This window comes from Otolemur garnettii, unplaced genomic scaffold (genome assembly GCF_000181295.1).
Source record: "Otolemur garnettii isolate 467f Iridium unplaced genomic scaffold, OtoGar3 scaffold00027, whole genome shotgun sequence".
Classification (NCBI taxonomy): Eukaryota; Metazoa; Chordata; class Mammalia; order Primates; family Galagidae; genus Otolemur; species Otolemur garnettii.
The window spans coordinates 15,813,300-15,840,195 of record NW_003852422.1 but is presented as its reverse complement, the minus strand read 5'-3'; the positions used below and the strand labels follow the sequence as shown (position 1 = coordinate 15,840,195).

Genomic DNA, 26,896 nt, shown 5'->3' with positions numbered 1-26,896 from the left:
TTGGTTATTAAAGGTGAAAACAAAATATACTGTTTTAATTAATTTGTATTTTTCATTACCAGCAAGGGTAAACATTTATCCGTTATCATTTCTGTATGTCTTATTATGCTTCCGGGTACTTACTGTAGGAGGTAGGCAGCGTAGCGTGGACTCTAATAAACAAAATACTATCAGTGCCTACTTGAAAAAAAGCTACTTATTACCTAAGACCAATGAAGGAAAAAGAAAATTTACTAAAATATTTCTTTATTTGAAGAAGGTCAATGTCATTTCTTGAATTCCAGCTAGCATCAAAAAACAATCAGAAAAGAAACTTGACAGAATGTTATCCAATTGAAATTGACAGTGGATAGAAAACCCTCTTAAACTTTAATATCATAAAAGAAATATATTATACAGGCAATGTATAGATTTAAAAAGTTCAAGTGTGGATTTACACTAGATCTCATAAATTAAAAAATTTTCAATATAACCATTTCTTTACTATAGCTTTTCAATAACCACATGGACAGGGAAAGATAGTCACATCTTATTTTTTTGAGACAGGGTCTTGCTCTGTCACCCAGGCTGGAATATAGTGGCACCATCATAACTCATTGTAACCTCAAAGTCCTGGGCTCAAGTCATCCTCTTGCCTCAACCTCCTGAGAAGCTGGGACGACAGATGTGTGCCACAAGACCTGGATAATTTTTCTCATTTTTTGTAGAGATGGGGACTTGCCTAGGCTGGTGTCAAACTCTTGGCCCCAGTCAGTCCTCCCTTCTTGACCTCCCAAAGTGCCGGGATTACAGGCATAAGCCACTTTGCCCAGCCCATATCTTAATATTCAGAACTGTTTTATGTTCTGTACAAAAATTCTATCTCTGCAATGCAGCAGCACAGGCAATTCCTTGTTCAAGTCACTTGTTTTCCCCAAGTACAACTGTCAAAAAGTACAATTGTCTGAGATAAAATGTCACAATAATCACAATCAGGAAAGCAAGAAGACAGCAGGCTTCAAGATGAGAGTTTTCATGGCTTGACCATGAACTGAAGATGATTTTGTAAGTTTAAATGCCATCACCAAAGTACCAAGAGCTATAGGCAGAAATCTGAATTTAGTTTATAGTTGCTCATGAACCAAGAGATTTTTAGTAAAAGGAACATAAAGTAAATTTTAAGTATAAAAGAATCAGTGCGCATTTGCTAATGACATTGACAATAAAAAGATTGTGCTCTTGGCTCAGCTTTAAACCAACAAAACATCTATTTTTTTTTTTTTTTTTTTACCCACTCCTCATCTTAGTGGTTCTCAAACATTAGTGTGCTCAGAATCATCTAAGGTGCCTACTGAACAATGATATTCCAAAGCCTCACCCTAAGTTTTGACTTGGGTGGTCTGAAACGAGGCCTCAGAATCTGTATTCTTAACAAGCCTTCCATGATCCAGATGGGCGATGGACCATTCTTTGAGAAACACTGATATCCCTCCAATGTACAACAAAACATTGTTTATTGTTTGTGACTTGATGGTAGAGTTTCAAGCTGAATAAAACATACAAACAATTAGAACACAAATAGATACATTAAATAAGGGTAACTGCATTTTCTTTCTAAAAGTGACATCATAAACACAATGACTTGCATCAAAATTTTAAAATCAATTTTCTTTGAATCCAAGGCACCTGTAAAATACTTGCTGGTGTGAAAGAAGTGAACAGATCCAATTATACAAAATAGTACAGAAATGAAGGAATCCTGGCAGTGACTGATTTTTCCACAGAGCAACATTTTTGTTTAGAAATGAGCTACTGATTTTGAGGAAAACAAACCAAACTTCAAATAATATGACAAACATTCTACATGAACTGTCTTACAGAGTGATTTTCAAGCAAATTAAATTACTAAAATAACAAAGACTCATGCTCATGCTCTTTCACAATAGCCATCTCCACTCGTGTTAGGAATGGGGAAAATGATTCCCCTTGAATCTTAGCCTGAAAAATGTACACTGCATAGATCTGGTGTTCCTTTAATGTTCAGGCACATAAGACCATGGACTTTGTAACACTGGACTTGGCAGCCTTTTATCTCAAGAGGATTTCCCAAGTTTCATAGTCTACAACTTAAACATTCTTCTGAAGGTATTAATTTTTTTTCATGGAATAGTAGTAAAGTCTGTGATGATGATGACTCTGAAACATGAATTTCAAAGTATTAATACTCTAAAGTAAAAACAGGATAGACGCATGTTCCATGTTGAAGTGACTGAAGTAGACAGAGTAAGTCAAATGACCATATTCTCTTTCAGCAGTCTAGGATAAATGCCAACATAGAAAGTGATGGAAGATTGCACACACAGTACTAGCTTGGTATAAAGCAGAGTTCTTCACAAAGTCTTTGTGCAGGTTTTAGGTCATTAGGCCAATCTGTAAATGACATTTGAGAGGAAACTCAGGGAGGTCTGGAAGGATTTAATAGTACTATTTTATAAAACAGTATTGTTTTAGATTCTATGGCAAATGAAAGACACCCACTTCAAGTAAAAGAGGTAAAGGAGTATTTTGAAGCCAGCAAAAGTCAATCTACATAAGCTGTAAAAACAAAATTAAATCTGTATTTTAAAATGTCATTTATAGGCCATCTGTATAATACCTAGAACTATGCACAAAGACTATATATAAAAATCCCTTCTAGTCTGACATTTCAAAGTTAAGCTTACTAACAAGTTCTCTGCAATATTCTCAGTTCTGGCATTAAACGGAAGAAATCACATATTTTGGTTTCTAAAACCTTAAAATCACTTGTATTGCAGCCACCTTGAGTTAAAAGAGTCCGTAAATAGTCACAAACCCATGTTGCATGGAGTAATGTAAACCAGAATGCAGTGAGCGGTAAGTTTTGTCAATTTAAAATACCCTCAGATCATGCAATCTGAGCTGAAGTTACATGCTGTACGAAATGGGCCAAATAAATTCCTTAAGCTATAAATGTAAATACAAAAATTATTTTCATAATATTGACCTGACACCATCGGAATGAAGACATTCAAGAATACAGGCAATCATGAAAAAGAATACGTAACTGGGCAAAATACCCAGAAACACCATTATCGCAGGAATGTTTTTCACCCAAGTGGTTTTTTTAGCCAAAAAGTAGTCCTTAATTTTCTCCCAAAATTTCCTTTAAAAGGAAAATATACCATTGATAATCAGAGAAGAAAAACCTTTTCAATTACCATTTTTGAAGCCTATTACTTAGTCTAAAGCTCTCAGACAAAATATCCTTTGAGTTCAAAGAAAACTATATTAAGATAAAGGACGGCAAACCTGGGCCTTAGATTAGGAAATTCTGACCTCTAAAAAAGATTTGGGTTACAAAATTACCATGATGGGGGCTCTTAATCAGACCTCCTGTTTTGAGAGGCAGGAGGGCGAGTGTGTTCCTGCTAGAGAAACCCCAATACTGGAGGCTTAGGGGTTAACACTCAAATCCAGAGTTTCCCCCCTTTCTGTAATCTATCCTCTCCCTGGTCAGTATTCTGTTCAGTGGCTGCATTCTACTGACCAGAAAGTCACAGAAATTTAAACAGATTTATGTAGCAGGAACAAATTTAAATGTAGTTGTTTTGCTTTAAGGTTTATTCTTACTGCAAATCAAAGGTTTCAACAGTTACTTTATACAAAATTTAATAATTTAAACTTTGAAGCATTTAAATACTTAAATCCCCTCAAAAAGACATGTTGTACATACATACATGATGCACACATGTGAACATGGTGGTCAAAAGAATTTTTTGGCCGCTGCTTCTTGCTGAGTCCTAAGGAAAAAAAGAAAGAAACACTGAAAGTTCTATACACTTAACTTTAGAAAGAGAAAGGATTGCTTAAAATTAAAAAGTCAATATCAAAGCCTTTTGATGTGTAAATACGTAAGCTAGCATATTTTCTATACACATACCCCCATGTCAACTGACCTAGACAAGAAATCATATTTGCTCCATATAAACCCAATTTTATTTTATTTATTTTTTGAATAGTATCATGAGGATATAAACCTAACTATAGGTAAAGCTGTATAGATAACTTAGATACATAGATAACTTTGCTGAGTATTTCAAATTAAACAGATGCAGAGAACTGCTGGGTTACACCTTGTCAGGAGACTCACCTGTACATGATGTAGCCAATGAATAACACCGTTTGCACCACCACAAACATAACGAAGTGGATTGTAGATAAACATGATGGGAATGGCGGTAGTTCTGGGCACTTTGGTTTTTCATTTGATGGCTACGAGACAAAGAACTTTCTATTACAATTAGATTAGTGTTTTGGAAAAAGAAATAACTGGGAACTCTTTACATAACTCATGGTTTACTATATGAAAAAGTATTTTTATTTATTCACCACTAAAAATATTTTCTATCTCTTTAACTTTCACCACCAATTTTTTTGAAAGAGTAGACACTGGAAGGCCTCCATCTCTTCACCAGCCAGTCATTCATGCCACTTGGCTCCTCTTCTCATGACCATAATGATGATTTTAGTGTCCTTGAGGTCACTGAGACTAGTGTCACCACGGACCACACTTCCCCCAGACATGCCCAGTTCACACCTGCTGTACTGGTATAGTTATTAATAGCACTGTCTGGCCTCTCAAAATTGTTCTGGTTCAGACACTTGCATGGTTACCCAACCAATGAACTCCGTGACAAATACAATGGCTTTTTTCTCAGTCCTCATTCTCACCAATCTCATAGCCTTCAACATTACTCACTTTCTGAAAAATGTTTCTTATTTTTGTGTGTGTTCCTTTTATTTTAAAGAGATTAATTCAATGCCAGGAACAAATATTTTATCAAGGCATCCAGACAGAATGGCCTCTGAAATTAGTCGTCTCAATATGATGACTTATATGGGATAAAGTCCTCAGTATATACTTAACTACTACAACATCAACTTGGTCATTGCAACAAAGGCTAGAGTTGGGACAAAATACCCTCAGATTGAACTTAGGGAGCAGAAAACAGTGCTTTGGGTGAGAGGTCACGGTCAATAAGAAAACTATCAATATTAAGCCATTTTTGAAAAAAAAAAAGTACATTGAAGGCATTTACATAGAAGTGTAGTTAAGGAAATCTATATCCAAAAACTAAAGGGGAGAAAATTAGAAGATTGAAGATTTAAGCTTTTTCCTCTACAGTATACTTACTAATGACCTTGAGAAAGTCAATTTAACTTAACATTATTATAACATATTAATTCAACATGTGTTCTAAAGGATACCTGCTATTTTAAAAATACAAAAACAGGTATGAAATATAAGAGATTAGGATTTCTGATTTTGGTAAGGCAGACTAGAAAATATGGACCAACCATACTCTAAATAGGTCTTGCAGAAGACAACTACAGAGGTAGCAACAAAACCAATCCAATCTAATCCGAACATCTAACACCTGTCTGAAGGCAAATGAGGCTAGTCAGATAGCAAGAAATTATCAAATCAGAACCTTGGGGGGAAGAAATAGGCCAAAGAAATATACTTTAAACCACCCATGGATCAGAAAAGATATTAAAAGGATAAATCAGAAAATATTTTCTTTTCTTTTTTTTGAGTTAGAGATTTTGTTATATTGCCCAGGCTGGTCTTAAACTCCTTCTCTAGCAAGCGTCCTGCCTCAGCCTCCCCAGTGTCTGGGATTACGGATATGAGCCACTGCCCCCAGCTAGAATATATTCTCATTGAACAATAATAGATACTATACATAAAAAAATCTGGGATGGGAGGAACAACTCACATCCTGTGCTTCTGTCCATGAAGGGTTAACTGCTATGGAAAGTGTTCTTCCGCCATAAACAACTAAAAAACTAGGACAAATGGATATTTGGGACATATGGATAATCCTACCATGAACATTACAAATGAGCATTAGCATTTACTGAAAGGTTAAAATATTTTCAGTAGAATAAAGTACAATATGCATTCTTCCTTTCTCAAAAATTATAAAAGGAGAAGGAAACAAAGTCACCATATTTCGCTGCATGAAGTTATCGATGTCCCTCTTTACTACATGCAGGTGCTCTTTGATGTCCATGAAGTGCTGTGTTGTCTCATAGACCCCGGCAGGGCCAGGATGCTGTATCCCGCTGACCAGTCTGACAGTTTCACTCATGGAATTCCTGGAACAGAAAATCTCTTTTTACAGTGCAATCACTAGAAAGATGATTTTTGCAAGATTTTAAATGCTTATACCCTTTCAAGTGCAATACATTAGATCATTTAAAAAACAAACACACACAACAGGTAAAGAAAATAGGTATTTAAAGAAACTGTCTTTAAAATTTAAAAATACTTTATAAAACTACATTATGCTTTTACTTTTACAAAAGGTCATCTAATAATCATTATCTAGACTACTACTAAATAATGTGTGTTAAAACCAGTAGTTTGTAAAATAAGCAAGCCCAAAGTTATATTCCATTCCTTTTACTGATTTATTTCTCTTCTATCCGTTCCGTCTGTTGTATTCATTTCTCCAATCTCATGTCCACATTGGTGTGGGAGTCAGGGTAGGGGGTACTCTTGTCAAAAGGCACATTGGTGCATATGTGTTTGCTAGCTCACTTGTCCATGAAAATATTTTAAGATATTAAAGAAAATCTTTTGAAATGGGTCTTTTTTAAGGAAGAGGAAAAAAAAAACCCCAAAAAATAAAAAAATAAAACTGTAGTTTAAGACGATAATGAGTAACATAATAGATGATGATCTTAATAAAGTTATACGAAATCTCTCCAGGTATTCAATGTTGTACGACAAAGGACCAACTTGTCAGGCCTGGGTTGTTCAAACCCTGCACCTTCCACAGCCATGGACGTGGGCCTCCTCAGAAACTTCATGCAAACAATGTGATTTTTTGAAAAAATGTGATTTATGTGAACGTCTGGTTTTGTTTACCTGGGGTCTTAGGCTTTCATTGGATCAGCTAGACCTCTGGGGGGGGTGGAAATTGAGTATTTATTTAAGGTCAGTCATGTGGACACTATGTGGCTGACCTCCAGCAAAACTCCTGGACATCAAGGATTGGGTGAGCTTCCCTGGTTTGCAGCACTTTGTACATGTTGTCACACATTGCTTCTGGGAGAATTAAGTACTTTTCATGAGACTTCGCTAGGGGAGGATAACTGGAAACTTGCTCCTGGCTCTTCCTGCACTCCACCCTATGCAACTTTTTCTTTGCTAATTTTACTCTGTATCTATCTTTCATCGTAATAAGCCATAACCACTGAGTTTAACAGCTTTTGAGTTAGGTGAGTACTACTAGAAAATCAAAGTAACATAAATTGTCTTGGGTACCCTGAATACAAATGTAATTCTATTCTTGCAGTTCTCTCAGATGGCCCCTACATGTGTACCTTGAACTTCGCGTGGAACCTAATCAAAGAAGTGCCTATTTGTTTAAAACATGAACTAAAAAATATCCCAAGGGATAGTATGACAGTGTCTAATGTGTTATCTTTTTGAAGGATAATTTTGACCTTACACAACATTTTGCCTTACACATGGACTTTAGAACGTTATGTCCACGTAAGATGTGAGTGAGTCTTCTACTCAGATGTGAGATAAAGAGCTCCACCGTGAGTATGCCCCGGGGTGAGTCTGTAAGCATGGTAATAAGACACTACAAATATTTTTCTTTAATGATGGCAAAAATATAACAGGCCTATTTCATAAGATTAAATAAAGAATAAATATGAATTTCAATTTACTACTTAGAAGACCACAGGCAGTCCCTGAGTTACAAACATCCAACTGATGTATGACTTACACTTATGAACAAAGGCAATAGGTAATAGGTAAATGTAACTGTTCCAACTTGCATACAAATACAACATAGAATAAGCCTACAGAACCTATCTTGTTTGTAGCCCGGGGACTGCCTGTACTTAAAAATCTCTATAAATGGCAAATAATTTGTGGATTAACATGTATATGGTCATAAATGTTATGAACATTTATTCATTTATAAATGTTACCTATAGTTATTATGAATTTATCTTCAAGTCTAGAGATTTTTTGGTGAGGGAGATAAGGTAAGACTGTACCTACAAAATGTTCATAATTGCCAAAGCTGACTCAGGGACATACAGAGATTCACAGTACTATCTTCTCTATTTCTATTTCTCTTTGAAAATGGCCATTAAAAGTCTGAAGTCCTTGCACAGCTAAGGGCACAACAACCAAGGCAAATAGACAACCTTCAGAATGCGAAAAGATACTTGCATATTACGAATCTGACAAAGCCTTGATAACTAGGCTCTACAGAGAACTCAAATTAATCAACAAAAAAAGAGCTAACAGTCTCATCTATCACTGACACGAGATATGAATAGAACCTTCTCTAAGGAAGACAGATGAATGGCCAACAGACACATGAAAAAATGCTCATCGTTCCTAATCATCAGACAAAGGCAAATTGAAATCACCCTGATATGTCTCCTAACTCCAGTAAGATTAGCCCACATCACACAGTCTCAAAGCTGCAGGTGCTGCCAAGCATGTGGAGAGTTGGTGGGACTGCAAACTAATGCAGCCTCTTTGGGAAGAGGTATGGAGAACCCTCAAAGAACTCAAATTAGTTTTGACCCCATTTGACCCCACAATCCCACTTCTCGGCATCTACCCAGAAGAAAAAAAATCAATTTTAACAAAAAGACATTTGCACCAGATTGTTTATCACAGGGCAGTATACAATCCCCAAGATGTGGAAACAACCTCAATGCCCACCAGGAATGGATTAACAAGTTGTGGTATACGCACACCATGGAATATTATTCAGTCATAAAATGATGGTGACTTCATATCTTTTGTATTATCCTGGATGGAGGTGGAACACATTCTCAGCAATTATCCAGTGTACTGAATACTAACATGAAGCCAGTAGACGATCTAATTCATGCCCACATAAGAGAAAAACTCAATTCAAGTTGGGGGGAGGGGTAACGAAGGAGGAGGAGAGGGTAGGGTGGGTGCTCCCACTCAACGGGCATGGTGTAGAGGTGTCTGTCACACCTTTTGAGTGTCCGACATAACCACAAGAGGGACTCTACCTAACAAAATCAAATATTTTGACCTGGTTGTATGTATCCCCACATTAACCCGAAAAAAAAAAAATCTGAACTCCTTAAAGGTCTCCATATCTGTTTGCAGCTTATCTAACTTCATCTTGCACTACTGCCTGGGTTCCTGCCGTTGCGTGAAAACATCCTTTACTTAAACCTCTGTCTTTGTAATACTCTTTCTAGTGATAATCCCTCCCCAATATCTATGGTTTAAAATTCAAAGCTTAGTTCAAATGCTGCTCTTCCTCTATGTTTTCCTTATTGATCCTTCCCTGCTACACACACTTTTCTACTTTGGAACTGCATAGATGGATTCTCTCCCTCATACAGCATATGTTCCCTGAGAATGAGGGTCATGACTCTGATTTCCTATGAAAGCCTCCAACAGTCAAGGTTCCATTTCAATGAATAAGTAAGTTATCTCACTTAATTCCTTGGAGAAAATTTTAGTTTAAAACATAAGAACTTTACTGGAGGAAAACAAAAAGATTTTTGTTTTTGAGACAGAGTCTCACTATGTTGCCCTCAGTAGAGTGCCGTGGCATCACAGCTCACAGCAACCTCAAACTCTTGGGCTTAAGCAATTCTCTTGCCTCAGCTTCCCAGGTAGCTAAGACCACAGGCACCCACCACAATGCCTAGCTATTCTTTGTTGCAGTTGTCACTGTTGTCTAAGCTGGCCTGGGCTGGGGTCGAACCTGGTTCCCTTGGTGTATATGGCTGGCACTGTAACCATTGTGCTATGGGCACCAAGCCAAAAAAGAGAAAGATTTAAACCTTAAATTTACTTAAAACTTATATGGTATTGCCAGGCTATTATTGTCAATGAATGTTTTTAAAAATTGTGTTTGAATTATCTGAACAATGAAAACTTGTCAACTACAAAATATCTCAAGTGCTTTCTGAATTAATGTCATGTGCTGATTAAAATTTCTTTTAATGGCATGTATGCTCAAGAAATTCATGGGGACCTAAGCCTTTCCATTAAAACCCAAATGAAGGATTATATTTAAATATACCTAAAATACTTAACAACACGAAAATCTCGCAGAATATATAACTTTCTCACAGTTTTGCATTTAAGAATATTGCTTCCCAGAAGCATGAACTTGCTTACTTATAAACATCTTTTTAATATACAAAGATTGAGTCACTTAATGTGCTCCTATTCAATCATTCATCTGCCTGTTGAGTCTGCTAACATTTATTTGGTACATGTCATGAGCCAGGCAATTTATAGGGATTATACTTTTGCAAGAAAAAGGAAAATTCCTGCCCTGTTGAAACTCATAGTCTAGCAGGACAGCACAGTAAGAGAAACACAGCTGGTGTTCTTCCAAGAAAGACACATGCCCAAGATGGGCACCCAGACCTGAGAGGTAAAGAAGCAGGAAAGACCCCGGGGCAGTACTGTGCTGCAAGGAGGGCGCATTTAATTTAGGAAATAGGTCAAGTAAAAGGAAGGCTGGACCAAACCCTTGAGAAAAAGACCTTGTAAGGGATGATGGAAGATGAGCAACAAGTGAGAAAACGACAAGGAAGCAGAGAGGCCAAAGACACCATGAGCAAACGGTGCTCGAAGTCTGGGAAGGGGAAAGATGGAGGAGTGGAAAAGGCATCAATGGTACAAAAAGGTGTGTGCTAAGAAGCCCTTTCTGCTAAAAGAAACTCTGTGATTTCTCCAGAAGACAAAAATCTGTAAAGACACAAACCACTCTTTCATTACAAGACAAGTATTTCCTAACTCTTTACCTTTTTTCTGAGGCTAAATCTGGAGGAAAAAGCTCCAGAAGACTAATTCAGAAATCTGAGTTCAGTCTTACATTACTCACCATCTGCATGACGCTTGTTCTCAGCTAGTGAGTGGGAGTGTGCCAGGACTGCTGACCACCCTAAGGAAGTGCTTTCGTGGCCGGGGTTTCTAAGTGCTAGCTGAACCTTAGGACGTTCTGCTACTACTGTAAGGGAAATGAGCAAAGCACAAGAGTACTAGAGTAAACCACCCTCACAGAAGTAGGGGATTTAAGAAAATACACATGAGAAAAACCAGAAACTAACAGAACTGGTTACCAAGAGGAAGTAGTGGATGAGAAAGGAGAGAGTGGGAACGGGGTAGCAGAGCTGAGGGGAGTGACACGTACACACACACGCTCACATGCTCATCCACACACACATTTTGGGCCCCGCCTCTCAGAATCAGTCTTCACATACCATTCATATACCCAAAATAAACTAAAATCAACCAGGATATAGGAGGAATAGAATACTAACAAAGAACCTAATTGTGTCATAAATGAATACTATTAACTGTAATAAAAAGAGAGGGGCAGAGGAAAACTAAACTAAGACTCTGCTTGGAAAATAATATTTTGGCTGGATACTCCAAGTCTAGAGGTGAAAGGAACTTTACACACACCTGTCAGTAAATGTCTTCACAGGGACATGGGTTAGCAATCTAAAACCACTTTACGTGTCCTTCTGTGCATACGAACATTGAACCAACAAGTAAATACATTATAGATATTAAGAACCAAGTTTCTCCTATGGGAGAACAAATTTTCCAAATAGGAAATGGAGGAAGGTTAAAAATCAACCTTGTAGTTTTCATTCTAGCCCAGACCACTAGAGTCCAATATATCTGCATAATCTAATAGTTTAACACAGAAGTAAATTAATGGATAGAGAAATATAGATGTGTGTATACGTGTGGGTTAGTATACATATATATATCTACATCTATTCCTTAGTTCTGTCAACTAAGAGGGCCTAGAAGCAATGGCATCCCAGCAGTAATGAGCACACCCTATCTCCTGATCTTGATTTTTAAACCTCTTTCTCCAAGAAAAGGAATTAGGGCTCTCTAGAGAAGTGGTTGATTCCAGAGCTGAGAAAATACAACATAAGCCTGGAAAACATGTATAGAGTAGTATCAGAAAGTAAAGGAATGTTTTTAAAAAAAAGTTGGGGGCCTGAGGCTTATTGAAGGGAACACAGAAGCTGACCTGAAGCAGCACATAAGGACCAAACGTGAAACCATCCAAGCAGCAAAATAAATAATTATAGCATTAGGTTACAACCCATAAAATAAAATACCCACAAACCTGTCCTTACATCAGTTAAATAAGTGAGAGTGAAAGGACAGCTAGTCCTTATAATACAATTCCATTAATAAATATAAAGGGAATGATAGAAAAATCAACACTTGGTAAACATCTCATTCTTATTTTAGACAAAACATCAATTGGTGCTAAAATTAATGAACAGAAGTTTGATAAGGACACTTCGATAATCTCAAAGTATCTTCTCCAAAATGTTAACCACAAAAGGAAAGACAGTAACTTTATACTAGAGAAATTAGTAAGAAGCCACCATACCCAAGTGATCACGGCCAACATCACTAGTAATAAGATATACTGACACCATGTGATGCACGGTGCATCTTGGGAGAGGGTATGACTTCCATCCAATCATGGGTAAACACCAAACCCAAATCAAAAGGCATCTGGCCAACTGATTAGTGCCACGCTAAACATCAAGGCCATGAAAGACAAGCAAAGAACTCTTTCAGATGGCAAAAGTCTAAAGAGAAACAATAACTAAAATGCAATGTGTGATCACAATTAGGATTCTGGAACAAAAAAAATGCCTTGGTGGAAAACCTGGTGAAATATGAATAGGTCATTAGTTTAGCTGATCACAGTATATCAATGTTAATTTCACAGTTTTGACAATTATACTAAGGTTAGATAAAGGGAATAGATACTAACATTAGAGGAAGTTGGGTGAGGGACATATACAACCTTCCTGTACTATTTCTCCAGCTTCTGAAATCTAAGGATTAAAATAAGATTTTTTAAAATGTTGTTACATAATCCAGAATTATTTTTAAAGGATTCTATTCATTTAACATCACAAATATTTCAATCATGAGTCCACAAACTGAAGATTTTTTAAAATGCCAAAGAGTAAAATTGCAGAAATACAAATTCGCAACTACAAGTTAAACGTTTTTCATCTCTAGAGGTCAGGGACTGTCACCTTCTGTTTAATCTAACCCTGTTTAATTTTCCAGTCCTAGAAAACTCACGTGAACATTGTCTGTCAAGTGACTGGGACACTGCTCTTAAGTTATACTTATGGAAATCCAACACTTTGGCTTGTTTTCTCTGCTCTAGGCATTTAAAGCTGTTAATTATCTGTGTAAGTGAATCATTCTCATTAGACATTTATCATTCAACATTCCAAAGACACAGTATCTTCTCTCTGTTCAACTCTTTGTCTAGCCTTTCTTAAGGTATACGACGAGAATGGAAAAGAGGGAGTCACACACACTTCCTTCAGAATTAGTTCATTCCCTCAAAAGAATTTCCTGCATCAAGTCTGCTTATATTACAATGCTACACATGCTTATTCCCTTGTATTTTTCATGAAATTTTTGTATATTACTCCATATCTTTTTTGTAGTTTATTAATTTAAGAACACGCTTGGCTCTACCAAATAGCTAGACAAACCTATTTTTTTTAAAGATGCTAAAAGTACTTTTCCTTTTTTAGCTTAGAACAGTTTAATAATTTAGACATGTTTTCAGTTTCTGAATATTAAAAGTTGCTGTTTGTAAAATGAATCTAGAATGTAATTCTTACCCTTATCCAAGAATCTTACAACAATACAGTGCTGGCTCACCTAGAGAAGTCTCAAACTTAGGACGAGGACATCATCTAACACTCAGACACCACCTCCATATACTTACTTCATTTCGTTTACTTGTCTCAGAATCTCATGCTGAGTTTTCACAACAGTGTCCAGTTCTTGCTGAGTGATCTGGAGGAAAACACGATGACGAGCAAGCTTAGTACCTGCACAGGCTAGGACCGCACGGGCCAGCGGCCTCTCTTCTGTCCCCTGACTGAGGCCAGCTAGGCACACGTGCACACTTAGAAAGCTCACCTGCCCGGGCTGCCCTGGGGTTCCTGTTCCTCTCTTAGAGATCTCCTCTGTCAAGGAAGAGACATATCTTCTCTGTTCATCAAGAATCATATCTAACTGCCGGTTCAGTTGCTTGATTTCAAGATGAATACGATTCTGTCCTTCAAAGACTTGTCTTAGCTCACGATCTCCTACACTCTCAAATATTTCATCCGCTGAAGAGGAAATTACAAATTAAAATTATTAGGATCACATACACATACGTAGTTTTTGAAATACCACAAGCAACCAAAATGTCAATATATGCCAAATTAGAACACTATCTTCACAGTGGTATAATCTCCCAAATAGTAATGTGCTATTTGAACATCAATCATGATTCAATTACTATTTGTTTTTGCCTTTCTAGTGGTTGAGCCACTTATTATAAATTAGGTCTGAATTTTTTTCATTTAAAAATAATGTATCTCTTTCATATATATACTTTGTTATTCTAGGTATATGAATAAGCAGAACTAATCAAAGGTGCTAGAAATCAAAATAGTGATGGGCTTTGTGGAGGGGGATTGACTTAGTAGAGGCATGAAGGAAATTTCTGGGGTGATAAAAGTGTTTTGTATACTGATCTGGTTACACAGATTAGCAAGTAAAATTGGTATACACATTTGTTAAAATTCACCAAACTATACTCTTTAACCCAGGGGTCCTCAAACTTTTTAAACAGGGGGCCAGTTCACTGTCCCTCAGACCGTTGGAGGGCCAGACTTTGGTCCCCAGGATGAGTCGGCTGCTAAGCAGGACAGGCAGCAGTGGCAAAAATACCCGGCAGGCCAAATAAATGTCCTAGGCGGGCTGCATGTGGCCGTGGGTCCTAGTTTGAGGACGCCTGCTTTAAATGCTTACTACAATCAGCTTCAGGACATACAAATCATATGTAATGATGTTTAAAACAAATTCAAAAGAAGAATGACATTTATAGTTCATTTTTAACTTCATTAAGTCTAAATAATACTGTGTATCATTAAGAGCACTGCATAATATATCCAGTGTTCAAATGCTAGACATAGGCTTTATAAAGTACAGCTTTGGTTATTTATGCTGATAGAGAATGACCCAGATAAAAAAGCTAGTAGACAATATAAAGTCCCTCTATTTGGCCTTAATGTTTTATTTTGGATATTCATTAGCATACTGAAGTCTTTTATTACATTGGCTTAGACTAGTATTTTCCAATTTTCAACCTTTAAAGTTCAAGATTCTATTGAATAATAAGGGAAAAAGAAGTTGTTATCACTTTATGTTACTCCCACAATGGTTTTGTGAGCCACTAAAAGTAAAAACATAAACCTTTGATGATTTCATTCAACCAAATACTTACTGAATTTCAATACTAAGTCAGCACTGCTTTGGACTTTGTTTTGTTTAGGTTTAGGAAACACAGCAGTGAACACAGCAAATAAGATCTCTGTCGTCACTGCTCTTCCACGCCAGTGGCCTCCCTGTTGGCTCACATTAACTATGCCACTCTTTACTTTATACGTCATTAAGCCACACTCTTATTGGTAAAGCTGCCAGTCTCCAGTCCCTGAAAGACTGAAGAGTTGCTCAAATACTGCTTCTAGAAATTAGTTGTAATCTGCCAGTTCGGAGAGCAGGGATGAGCTAGGCAACATGCAGACACAATCATCCACACGCCGAGAGCCCTGCTGCCGCGCTGCCACTGGCTTCACAACTCACCAGGTTGCCCTTGGAGGTCGGGGTGGCCCTTCTGGAATTCCTCTTTTTTTTTATCCAATTCTTGTTGGAAGTGCTCAAATTCCTCCTGATATTTTTCTTTTTCTTTTTCCGTAATTTCTTTATCTGGTGTAGGCTTTTATTGGTGTTGATGAATAGATCACAAAAAAGATAAGAAAACCAGTAAGATACCACAATTTTGGTTCTTTTTCCTCATTACAACTATTTTACCACTAGCTGAAGGATGAACATATAATATTATTCCTTACTGATATCATACCCAATTTACTTTGGCTACTAAAACTAAGAAAAATACAAGTAACCACAACCATTTACTGAGTGCTTGCTACAAGGATATTGTCTCAGTTAATCCTTGCAACATCAAGAGGAGGCCAGTGCAAACAACTCTACCTTACCAATGAAGAGACAGACCCTTACAGAAGTTCAGTAACTTGCAGAAACAAGATCCTAAGTCAATCTTTGCAAATTTCTGGCCTCAAGGCAAAACCACTAAACTGAAAAACTTTCTGAAAAAAATGTTTACTTACTGGCTCTTTCCCAGGTTCAGTCAACTGGAAAGTTAGAAAAGAAAGGACATCATGGTCATCTACAAATTAAAAAAAGAAGAAGTCTGAAAAAGTTCCATAGCAGGGGAAAAAAAGAAAGGTTCCATGGAAGATTATTTTTATGGTAAAGGCAATTGTGCTCTATGAACTTAGAGACAATTTATCTGAAAGATTTACATTAGAAAGAATCGAAAATTCACTTTCTGAAACCCTGAATCAGAATAGTTAGCAGTGTTTAACATATAATAGAAGTTTCATAAGTATCTGGTAAGGAGTGAACAAACAAATGAAGGATCAAGTCCAAGTTCTTAATCTTGGTACCAAGATCCTCCTACATTTTCCCATGAATCTCCTTCATGGATAACGTCCCAGACAAATGAGATAAAATCCTGGTCTTCATGTCCTACGTCTATCTGTCTCTGAACTTTTCTAATAGCACATACCACTTTTTATCTTACTTTCATATTTGTTTCTGTCACATGGAAGATATTAATAATTTTATCTAAAATCATATAAAAAAATCAAATTAACTTCAAGCTGTTTAAGCTAAGAGTAGGGACTCAGTACATCAAGCCTAACACTGAACTAAAATGCCAATCGTGGATAGTCACATCTGCAAAGCAACAGCAATTAATTCAAGTATGCAGCAATCTTTATGTTTTCTGCCGCTCTTATGGAGATCTGGAGCGGCAGACAGATTTAAAAAAAAATTATAGGGTGGCGCTTGTGGCTCAAAGGAGTAGGGCACCAGCCCCATATGCTGGAGGTGGTGGGTTCAAACCCAGCCCCGATCAAAAACTGCAAAAAAAGAAAGAAAAAAACATTACAATATTACAGTGTAGATGAAGTAACTTGAGGAAAACCTATGTAGTGTGTAAACTGGGCACTGGACTCAGGAGTCAGAAATCCAGACTGAGTCTTGCCTGGGGCTAATCAGTACTGGTCATGTGATCTTGAGAAACTCCTTTCATCTAAGATTTGGCAAACCCATCTAAAAATATGGGAAACATGTTATTTCCCCCTCCCTCTCCCAAGGTTGAAAACAACAATCCATATATATGAAAAAATTTAAAACTACAATGTACCATATAAACACAAAATGGAATTAATGCTGAATGCTAACTTCATTAGCATTTTTTACGTTTTTTTTGTGGAAAAAACGTAACTATATTTATGTTTTTGTTTCAAGTTTAATCCCCAAGTCACATTTCCTCAGATTGCCCAATTCATTGATACATAATGTGACAACTCTCAGGATCCTAAAACACTTGGCAATTAACCTTTCATAGTCTTGACTTTAAATATGTCTCTTCACTATTAAAGAGCACCAAGCTCTAATTACAGACTTGTATGTAGCCCCAGGTCACTGTGAACCTGCAGAATGATGTAAACAGAAGATGAACAGTCTCAACAGACCAAAAGATGGGCATGGTGGACGAGTGGAACATGCCAATGAGTCTACATATCCTTAAAATATACTATTACCAATACAACTTAATTCAATAACTTTTAATACTAAAAGACATACCTGCAAGACCTCCAGTGGCAGCAGATATCCCAAAATGCCCTTGAGCAGGGATAATCATATTTTCCACTTTGGTGCAAAATTCATAATCATTTTTGTCAGGTGTAAAGCCATTATTGATCATTACCTAGAAAGACATACCATAACGATGGCTTTTATAAAAGGCATCATAATATGACTTTCAATTATTTAATTTTATGACCAATACTATTCACTCTTGCTTCCCTTCCCTATTATGAAGAGTAATTTTAAGCAGCCTTACTGTCATTACATAGTAAGATATATTACTTCAGGAAAAGTTTTTTGCCCCACTATTTGTCAAAGGCTTAACAAGAGAAATTTTGATAATTTTCCATGAAAACAGAATACGGTTCACTTTCTCTCAAGAAAATTTACAGGTCTGTAGTTAAATCTCTTTGCATGGTTCATACAGAAGAGGGATCAGACTCATTCTGAAACTCCACTGACAGACCAAAACCAAGAAATTAAATGCACAACTTTATCTATAGTCAGTTGAGAATTAAACAGATTGCCTTAACAAGTAGTGAGCTCCAATTATTAATGGGGTAAGTCACAGGTTAGCAGAGTAAATGACAGAAACCATAAAAACAAAATAACAGAAAGTGAGAAAAAGTAAAAAGCCACGTTTCTTTTTTTTACACCATAAATAGATATTTTTATTTGTCAATTAAAATTCAAAAATAAAATAAAATTGAGCCCATAAAGAACTCCAAACAAGCTTTATTTCATGCAGCAAAGAGGATGTTCGCCACGTAAGTTTCTAATCTGCAGGATGTTTATGTGAAGGACCCTACATTTCTTAATAGAATCCTGGAATTCTAAGAAAGCACAGGAATTCACCTGACACAAAAAATGCTATCCTCATTATCCTAGTCACATAGGGGTTTAGCCTCTTTAATACATTTCCTTTCTGGCTCGGCGCCTATAGCTCAACCGGCTAAGGCGCCAGCCACGTACACCTAAGGTGGCGGGTTCAAATCCCCAGCCCGGACCCGCCAAACAACAATGACGGCTGCAACCAAAAAATAGCCGGGCGTTGTGGCGGGCGCCTGTGGTCCCAGCTACTTGGGAGGCGGAGGCAGGAGACTCGCTTGAGCCCAGGAGCTGGAGGTTGCTGTGATCTGTAATGCCACGGCACTCTACCCAGGGGGACAGCTTGAGGCTCTGTCTCAAAAAAAAAAAAAAAACATTTCCTTTCTAACAACCCAGTCACGAGCCCTACCCTAAATAAGTCACTGAGATAGAGTGGATGCAGAACTAGGTCCATGCACCAGGGTAAGAACATTTTTTATCACTATTTTCAGAGGTAGAGTTTTGTTAGAGATAGTTAAGTCACACAGGTGAAATGCTATACAGTACTCCATGCAAACTTTCAGCTAAAGAATAAAATACCTGTTACGCTCTATATAGTGTAGGATGGAAACTAGTGAACTAAATATTAGTTTAAAAAAACTAAATTTAAAAGATCACCTACCATGTAGTTAACTAAAATTAATACTTATTTCCTCTAATTAGTAATATCCCTATCTTAGTTTATATTATTTACAACTGGCCCTCCTCCATAGTCTTTCAGATCAGAATCAACAATCACGAAGATCTTTGTCTTTGAGTCTTAAAAGAAGGTAAGCTAATAACACTCTATCCCTAAAAACTTCTAATTGTTCGGTATTTTTTTCCTTGAGTCCTAACAAATTAAAAATCTATTTACTGTCCATTTCTAATTTATTTTTTAAAAGGTCAAAGCATAGCCATTGTGCTAAGAGTCAGAAGGCATGATAGGACTGTAATTGCAAAGCCTGTATACATGTCCACTGATGAATGTCAAGAACGTGTTTTTATGGAGTCATCCATAATTTCCTTATTCTCTCTCTAGTTTCATCCCATTGTTAAATGCTATAATTGTGTTTGAAATCTCGTATTTACTAAGTTTCCTCCCCTAATACCACCTGTTGCTTCCATTTGCCCCTTACTTTTGTTTTTCCCTCTAATGTGGAAACAACTTAGACAAGCTGAGGGTGCAAATACTAACTCAACAAATACCTGAATAGCTACTTTGGTTACTGAAGCATAGTAATATTAGAAATGTGCCTTCTCCACTAGACAATAAGCTCTTTGGGGAGGACCATCTTTGTCTTATTCCTATTTAGATGGGGAAGGTTTGGATTTGTGTGTAACATGTGCTATATAGTAGGGTGCTTACATTCACTGACTAAATGGAAACCTACTGGCAAAGTTTTACAACAGATGACTACTTGCAAAGTGACTTTGAAGCCACTTCTGTTCTCTTGGAGTAACACTGATTAGCACGCGAGCAATATCTAAATTTAAAGACATTTACTTTCTGTCAAGAATTCAAAATGACGATGAGATGTTGTGGCTCAGGCCTGTAACCCTAGCAGTCTGGGAGGCCAAGGCAGGAGGATGCCTTGAGCGCAGGAGTTCAAGGCCAGCCTGAGCAAGAGAGAGACTCCATCTGTATAAAAATAGGAGTAACTGGCCAGGTGCTATGGCAGGCACCTGTAGTCCCAGCTACTCGGGAGGCCGAGGTAGGATGATTACTTGAACCCAGGAGTTTGAGGTTGCTGTGAGTTAGGCTGATGCCAGGCACTCTACCTGGGCAACAGAGTAAGACTCTGTTTCAAAAAAAATGAAAAAGATAAAAAAATCCAAAATGAAACATCATACTGTTATAAAATATTATTTTTTGGATTCTCTCTAAATGGATGTTACTTACTGTCAATGTTTTCTGGTAATAGATAATCTTTGCCCGGACAGGATAGGGTTTATTACGAAAGTCCCTCTGGCAACTTGCTAAAGCCTGATTAGCGCCATCACTATTGTACGAGAAAGGAAAACAAACAAGATGTTTAGAAAGCGCTTCAATATTTAAAAATTCAAGAAGATTAAAATAATACCAGCTCTGACAAAGGATATTTCAGGATATTTCAAGTCATTTATTCAGAAGACACAAAGTTTTTTTCTGTCAGAATTCTGGGTGAGACTAGAAGCCAAAAGTTAACCACCCAATGATGGGAGGGGAAAGTTACACTACTCCACAGGTAGCGGCAGCGGTTCTCTACCCTAGGGCAGAATCAGAATCACTGAGCTTTTAAAATGCAGGTTCACCGATTCCACCCCAAGTCAAGAGGGGGCCTTGGCACCTGTATTTTTTTTTTTTTAATTTTATTTTATTTTTGCAGTTTTGGCCAGGGCTGGGCTTGAACCCACCACCCCAGGTATATGGAGCTGGCACCCTACTCCTTGAGCCACAGGCACTGCCCGGCACCTGTATTTTAAACAGCTCCAGAGAAAGCTCTGAGAAACTAAATGGCAGGAAACCGTAAACAGGAACCTGGGTAAGAACTTTTTCTCACAGTTCACTTATTGGTTAAAAGGCAATTACTCCATAACAAGCATGTGAAAATCAAAACTGTACATACCTAATTCATATAAATTATACAGTCGTCCCTCAGCATCCATAAGGCATTGGTTCCAGGACCCCTGTGGATACCAAAATCCTCGGATGCTGACGTCCCTCCCATAAAATGGCATAGTAACCTATGCACATCTGTTCATATACTTAAATCATCTCTAGATTTAAATGTGTAACACCTAATACAATGTAAATGCTATGTAAATAGTTGTTATACTGTAAATGTATTTTAAATTAATGTTAGAATTGGTTTTTTTCCAGGTAGTTTCAATCTGTGATTGGTTGAATCCACAGATATGGAACCCACAAATAAAGAGCTGACTGTACTAAACACTTAGAACCAAATAAAATAAAACCTTTCCACCAAGTTACAAAATATGACTCGAGAAAAAGAATAATCTTATTTCAATTGGAAACTGTTCAGATTTATTTCAATATATCCCAATATATTTCATAAGGTTTCCAAAGAGAAGATGAAATCAGGAGTAACAAACACAAACTTACTTTTGATGGTCATAATGGATTTGTCCATTGTTGCCTATAATTACTATAGCAGGATTATTTTTCTAAAAATAAAGAAAATGTATTTGTTTTAATGTCCTTAATCAAAAAATGTAGATCATTCTTGATGTGCTACAAGTTGTCTTATATATCTAAGATTTCACCACTCAAAATCTTAAAATAACATGGCCTTGGCATTCAAAGAGTTACTGAAGTTCTCCTTTAAACAGCTAATAACCACCTCTGGAAATCAGCAGAGAAACAATCAGCTGGAGAGACAATCATCAATCTATAGCTGCTAAGCTACAAGTTAACGTTTCTAATATGTAAGTACATTTTGTTCTTAACTGTTTTTGGAAAGACTGTCAGAAAAATTGGCCTGATCACAAAGAATGATTAACATATGAAAAGATATAAATACATTAGTAATAGTCATGCACTTGGGTGTTTTCATGAAAGCAAACTGGTTACTGTCTTGTAAACACTATTGGTTTCATCACCTACATCAAAATCACTAAAGGCATATAAGGTGGTGGGGGTGGGGAGGGGTCACTGTGAAGTTCTCAGAGTTAGGGTTCCATTATGACCTCAGTTGGCATATGAAAAATCATGTACTTTGAAGTGATAAACCACCAACTATATAAAACTAATTATCATATTTACCATATAGTGCGGGGAATTCTCTACTACTAAACTAATGAGAGGGTTAAATAAGCTATATTTCTCAGAGCTTAACTCTCCTGGCAGATCAATTAAAGTAACAGTCCTGACAACGGATATACCTTTCCATCATTGTCAAAAGAATCAAAAAATATTCCAACACCATTCCACATATCAGTTGATCCAAACACAGGGCCCTCCAAGCCTTGATTTTCTGTATACCAAATTGCCTGGAAACACACAATAGGGAACAGTTAAAAGGTAGTAGTATATGCATTTATGTACATTTTCTAAGTTAAAGAAATTATCATACCAGGCCATCAGCTCCAATTCGACCTCTTCCAGTCACTCGAAATGTCACCTCCACTTCCCAGTTCTCAAAGGCTGCTTTGGCCTTCGTCCATACTGATCCTCTTTGGCTTTTTAAAGATGGTGCCACTCTAATTTGATCTGAACTTGGAATAGCATCTACAACAAAAGTCAGGAAAGAAAAGCTTTAAGTTATAATTAGGTAAAATTCAACAAATCATCTCCACACTGCTACCTATAACTACAGAGATAAGATTTTAACTTAGTAACCTGTGAAATAATTTTTAGGAAAAAGTTTCATGTTGACATTTTCAATTTTAGAAGTTCTGGGCCAATGTCTTCCTTATCTTTTGAACAGTGAAATCACTCTGCCCAAATAAAGCTACAACCATACACCAAAAACTTCAGGGCCAAGGGGCAGGAGGAAGAGAATTAAGGCTTAAAAGACAAGCTCAGAGCCTGTGGCTTAACTGGCTAAGGTGCTAGCCATGTACACCCAAGGTAGCGGGTTCGAATCCAGCCCAGGCCCGCCAAACAACGACTGCTGCAATCAAAAAATAGCCGGGCATTGTGGTGGGCGCCTAGGTCCCAGCTACTTGGGAGGCTGAGGCAGGACACTCGCTTGAGCCCAGGAGTTGGAGGTTGCTGTGAGCTGTTATGTCACAGCACTCTACCTAGGGGGACAGCTTGAGGCTCTGTCTCAAAAAAAAAAAAAAAGACTTAAAAGACAAATTTATTATTTGACTATCATAATATGCTTTTTTAAATACCTCAAAAACTTACATTTTTAAAAATGGCAATATGTTTTTACTAGTTTGCAAATGTTAGAAAGCTTAACATGAAAAAAACATGCCACTAGGAATCAAGAGACTTGTTCTTAGTCTCAATTCAACTGTATGATTCTGAGCAAATAATTCTCTTACTCTTTGGGGTTCACCATATGTTCACCTGTAAAATGAAGGGGCTATGCTTGATCACTTCCATAAATACATCAAAAGTTATATGCAAAATATTGTGTATATGCATATTCTTCTAGAAAGAGGGTCAAGTGAATTTCAATTCGATAAGCAATACTTCAGCTTCAGTAGATTCTCAGAGAAAACAGTAATCCCCTAGTGGTTTGCATCTCTAGGCTGGTTTCAAGGCCAGCTCCTTTACTTATTAGCTATTTGATCTTAGGCAATTACTCCATTTCTCTAACATCTCCATAGGCATATAAGTGTTTCAATAAATGTTAGCTCTTCCTCCTATTATTCGACTAGCACTAAATCATTATTAGAGCACCTATCAGGCCTAAAGTTTGAATGGTTTTTGCAGACTCTCCCAGTTAACCAGTTCTGACATCCTTGCTGGGAAACAAAACCACCACACCTGTAGTAACACTTTACAGGTGGAAAAAACTGACAAGAAGAAAGGTTGGGATACTTCAGTAGGTGTCTAATGACTGATTCAAAAGGGAGGAGGGACATCATGAGAAGAGTACTAAAGAATCAGAAGACATGGATTAGAGTTCAACTTCACTGACATCTATTACAAAACCTTTTTCAAAAACCTTAACCTTCTGAACATCAGTTTTTTTATCTATAAAACAGATAACGCCTGCTTTGCCTACTAAGGATCAAATCAGAGAATGAATTAAAAGTTCTGAAAGCTATAAAGGGTTACAAACTTATCATGTTTTGCCCTTATGGACCTAAGGATGTGTACTAAAGTACGAAAGGACACTGAAGTTAAGAAAAAGAAACATCACGCATTTAGTCTTAATTTGGGGGTGAAGGTAATCAGCTGTGTTTAAACTAGATCCTAAATGTCTCTATTTTCAAATTATTTTAAATAATGGATCACAGGGCCAAAGGGAAAAGTGAACAATGGAGTTAAGAGAACAGTGAGACTGTAAAAATTAAAGGGAGAGTGAAAGCCCTGAGTCTGGAGTCTGTAGCTAATAAGTCATGGCTAAAACACCAATTCCATTATTTCAAATTCAGTCTAGCTACACAACTTTAATTCATTAATGTACATTATCCTGACATTTGTGCAGCAGATTAGATTAGCTGGTATGTCTCTTTAAAGAAAGTCAAGGTAACTAATTGAGTAGTTGATTAATATTCTTAATAGGCTGATGTGGAGTGTGAAAGACAGAAAGGGCAGGCAATGGAAAGGTGCAGAAGTGAAAAAGTATGAATAAACATATCGCCATTAATGAAAATTCTTCACTGCTGCAAAAACAAAACAATAAAATCCAAAAACTTGTGGTTGCTATTATTTGCCTCATCTTTGTTTATTAATAACAGTGTTACCTTAATAACAAATGCCCAGCAATCTATCCTTGCTATGTAGCTTCATAATAGGTAACTGCTGAGTAACAAAATAATTACACTCAACTTCAAATACTTGATGACTTGGTCATTAAGCCAAATTGAAATGTATACCTTTTAATTACAAAGTAATGCGAAGAAAATGGTCCTTCCTAAAAGTGTGTTTTCTATTCAGAAATTACTTTCTAGAAATAAGAATTTGTTTCAAGCATGAACAACCTAAAATGATGCACACCAGCCTTCTACAAATGATTACTTAATCACACAGAAAGATAGAATTCAAATTGCCAGGGCTTCTCATCTCATACACAGGCATTCGCCACTTGTTTCAAAGAGCGTATCTGACAGTCACTGAACAGTTTATGACATGCCAAGTGCTACAGCTGATTCCTTAGTCAGCAGTGACACATCAGCACTAAAAGGTGGAGATAAGTTTTGTTTCACATAGTAAATGCTCTATCAAGGCTCTCCTATCTATAGAGTGCCAAAGTGAATAAAACATCAATCCGAGGTCATTTCAATTTTTCAAAAAAAAAAAAAATTCTTTTTAAGGGCTTAAGATATTCTAAAGTTCAGAAACAATCAATACTAAAAACACATATACCCCTTCTCCTAAAGAGTTACATAATGTGTTAGAAGATCAAAGACCACACCAAGTCACTGAGAGGCAAATTTAAGGTGAGTTCCAACAGTTTAAGAATGTTTTCTGACGTACAATGATGTAAAAATTACTCAGACACTGGGGTACAGACAGGAGCAAAGACAGCGGGGGTTTGGAGGAGCGGGAAAGGAAGCAAGAGTGGCGAGAATAGGTCGCTGGGGGTGGGGGAAATTTCCCCTAGAGACGTGGCGTTAGGGTGAAACGTGATGCCTAAAAGAGTTTGAATGCTTGCAAGTGTAGGAAGTAACAAAATACCTCCAGATCAAACGGAAAGTACAAGAGATCAAAGACGGGAAGACAGGAGGAGGGTTGAGAGTATAAAGAATTAGGGTGGGTGAAGATTTGGGGCCAGAAGGAAGGAGGGAACCTTGCAGGCCAGTGGGGACCTAGAGAGGGCTGCCGAGAGGGTCCCCTTCACAGCGCATATGGTATGCAGCAGCTGGAACAGGACCCTCAGCACTCCAGGGTATGGGCTCACAGAAGGTGAAGAAGAGGCCGAAGGCGAGGAGGGACCCGAGCCCCCAGCCCTCAGTCCCGGCTTACTCCCCGCGTGGGCCCAGAAGGGCACCGTCCCGTCGCTCTGCACCAAGTGCGGCCCCTTGAAGCTGTATTTGTACTCGAAACGGCGATGTGGCAGCGCAACCGGGGTACCCGGGGCGCCGGCGACCGCAGGGTCTCCTCCCACGCCGTCGCCCCAGCTAAGGCTACTAAGCGACAGCAGCAGGGCGCAGAAAAGCGGCCGAGGTCTGGCCGTGGGACCCCTTCGCCTGGATCCCGCCATCTTGGATTCTGGGACGCGGAGGCCGGCGGGAGAGGGAGGGGCTCAGGAGGCTGCGGACGGCCAACAGGGCGCTCGCTGATTGGTGGAGTCAGGGGGACCCCAAGGGCAAGGGGTGAGCCCCGCCCCCCAACCTGCGCTCTTCGGGAGGCCGCGGAGCCGGTAGCATCTGTGCGCCGGGCCACGCGGAGGGGGCGGACCTGGAGGCGGGGCGGCCCGCTTGCTCCGCCCACTCTCTCCAGGGGCGGGAGGGGTTTCCAACCTCTCCTTCCCGAGTCGCTGGGAAGGCAGGAGCAGTGGATTGGTACTTTTCCGTAGGAGACTTTCCTCTGCCTCTTAGACTACGTCAGAGGGGGAACTGCCA

At 37.9% G+C, this 26,896-nt stretch overlaps 1 protein-coding gene across 4 annotated transcripts; it reads right to left on the bottom strand.

The window, feature by feature from the left end:
• Positions 1-229: 229 nt before the first annotated feature.
• Positions 230-26,561, bottom strand: LMAN1 (lectin, mannose binding 1). 4 transcript variants are annotated; one of them, XM_023512365.1, is made up of 14 exons: positions 26,298-26,561; positions 22,783-22,937; positions 22,592-22,699; positions 21,813-21,874; positions 20,610-20,709; positions 17,858-17,981; positions 16,312-16,370; positions 15,767-15,899; positions 14,051-14,244; positions 13,854-13,924; positions 6,012-6,162; positions 4,151-4,272; positions 3,738-3,800; positions 230-2,409 (listed from the first exon to the last, which is right to left on the bottom strand). In XM_023512365.1, the coding sequence occupies exons 1-13, from the start codon at positions 26,533-26,535 to the stop codon at positions 3,764-3,766; spliced, it is 1,554 nt and encodes a 517-aa protein (XP_023368133.1). In that variant the 5' UTR covers positions 26,536-26,561; the 3' UTR covers positions 230-2,409; positions 3,738-3,763. The 4 variants fall into 4 exon arrangements, with proteins under 4 accessions (XP_023368133.1, XP_012659766.1, XP_023368134.1 ...); XM_012804312.2 differs by having other exon boundaries at positions 230-2,175; XM_023512366.1 differs by having other exon boundaries at positions 230-1,525.
• Positions 26,562-26,896: the final 335 nt, after the last annotated feature.

Excerpts from the sequence above, each read along its gene's own strand:
- LMAN1 (XM_003788423.3), bottom strand. The coding sequence starts at position 26,535 with ATGGCGGGATCCAGGCGAAGGGGTCCCACGGCCAGACCTCGGCCGCTT. Across the intron at positions 16,371-17,857 it reads TGCCACTGGAGGTCTTGCAG|ATGACCATGATGTCCTTTCT; the intron begins GTATGTCTTTTA and ends TTTAATTTGTAG. Across the intron at positions 13,925-14,050 it reads CCCCAGGGCAGCCCGGGCAG|ATCACTCAGCAAGAACTGGA; the intron begins GTGAGCTTTCTA and ends GTTTTCCTCCAG.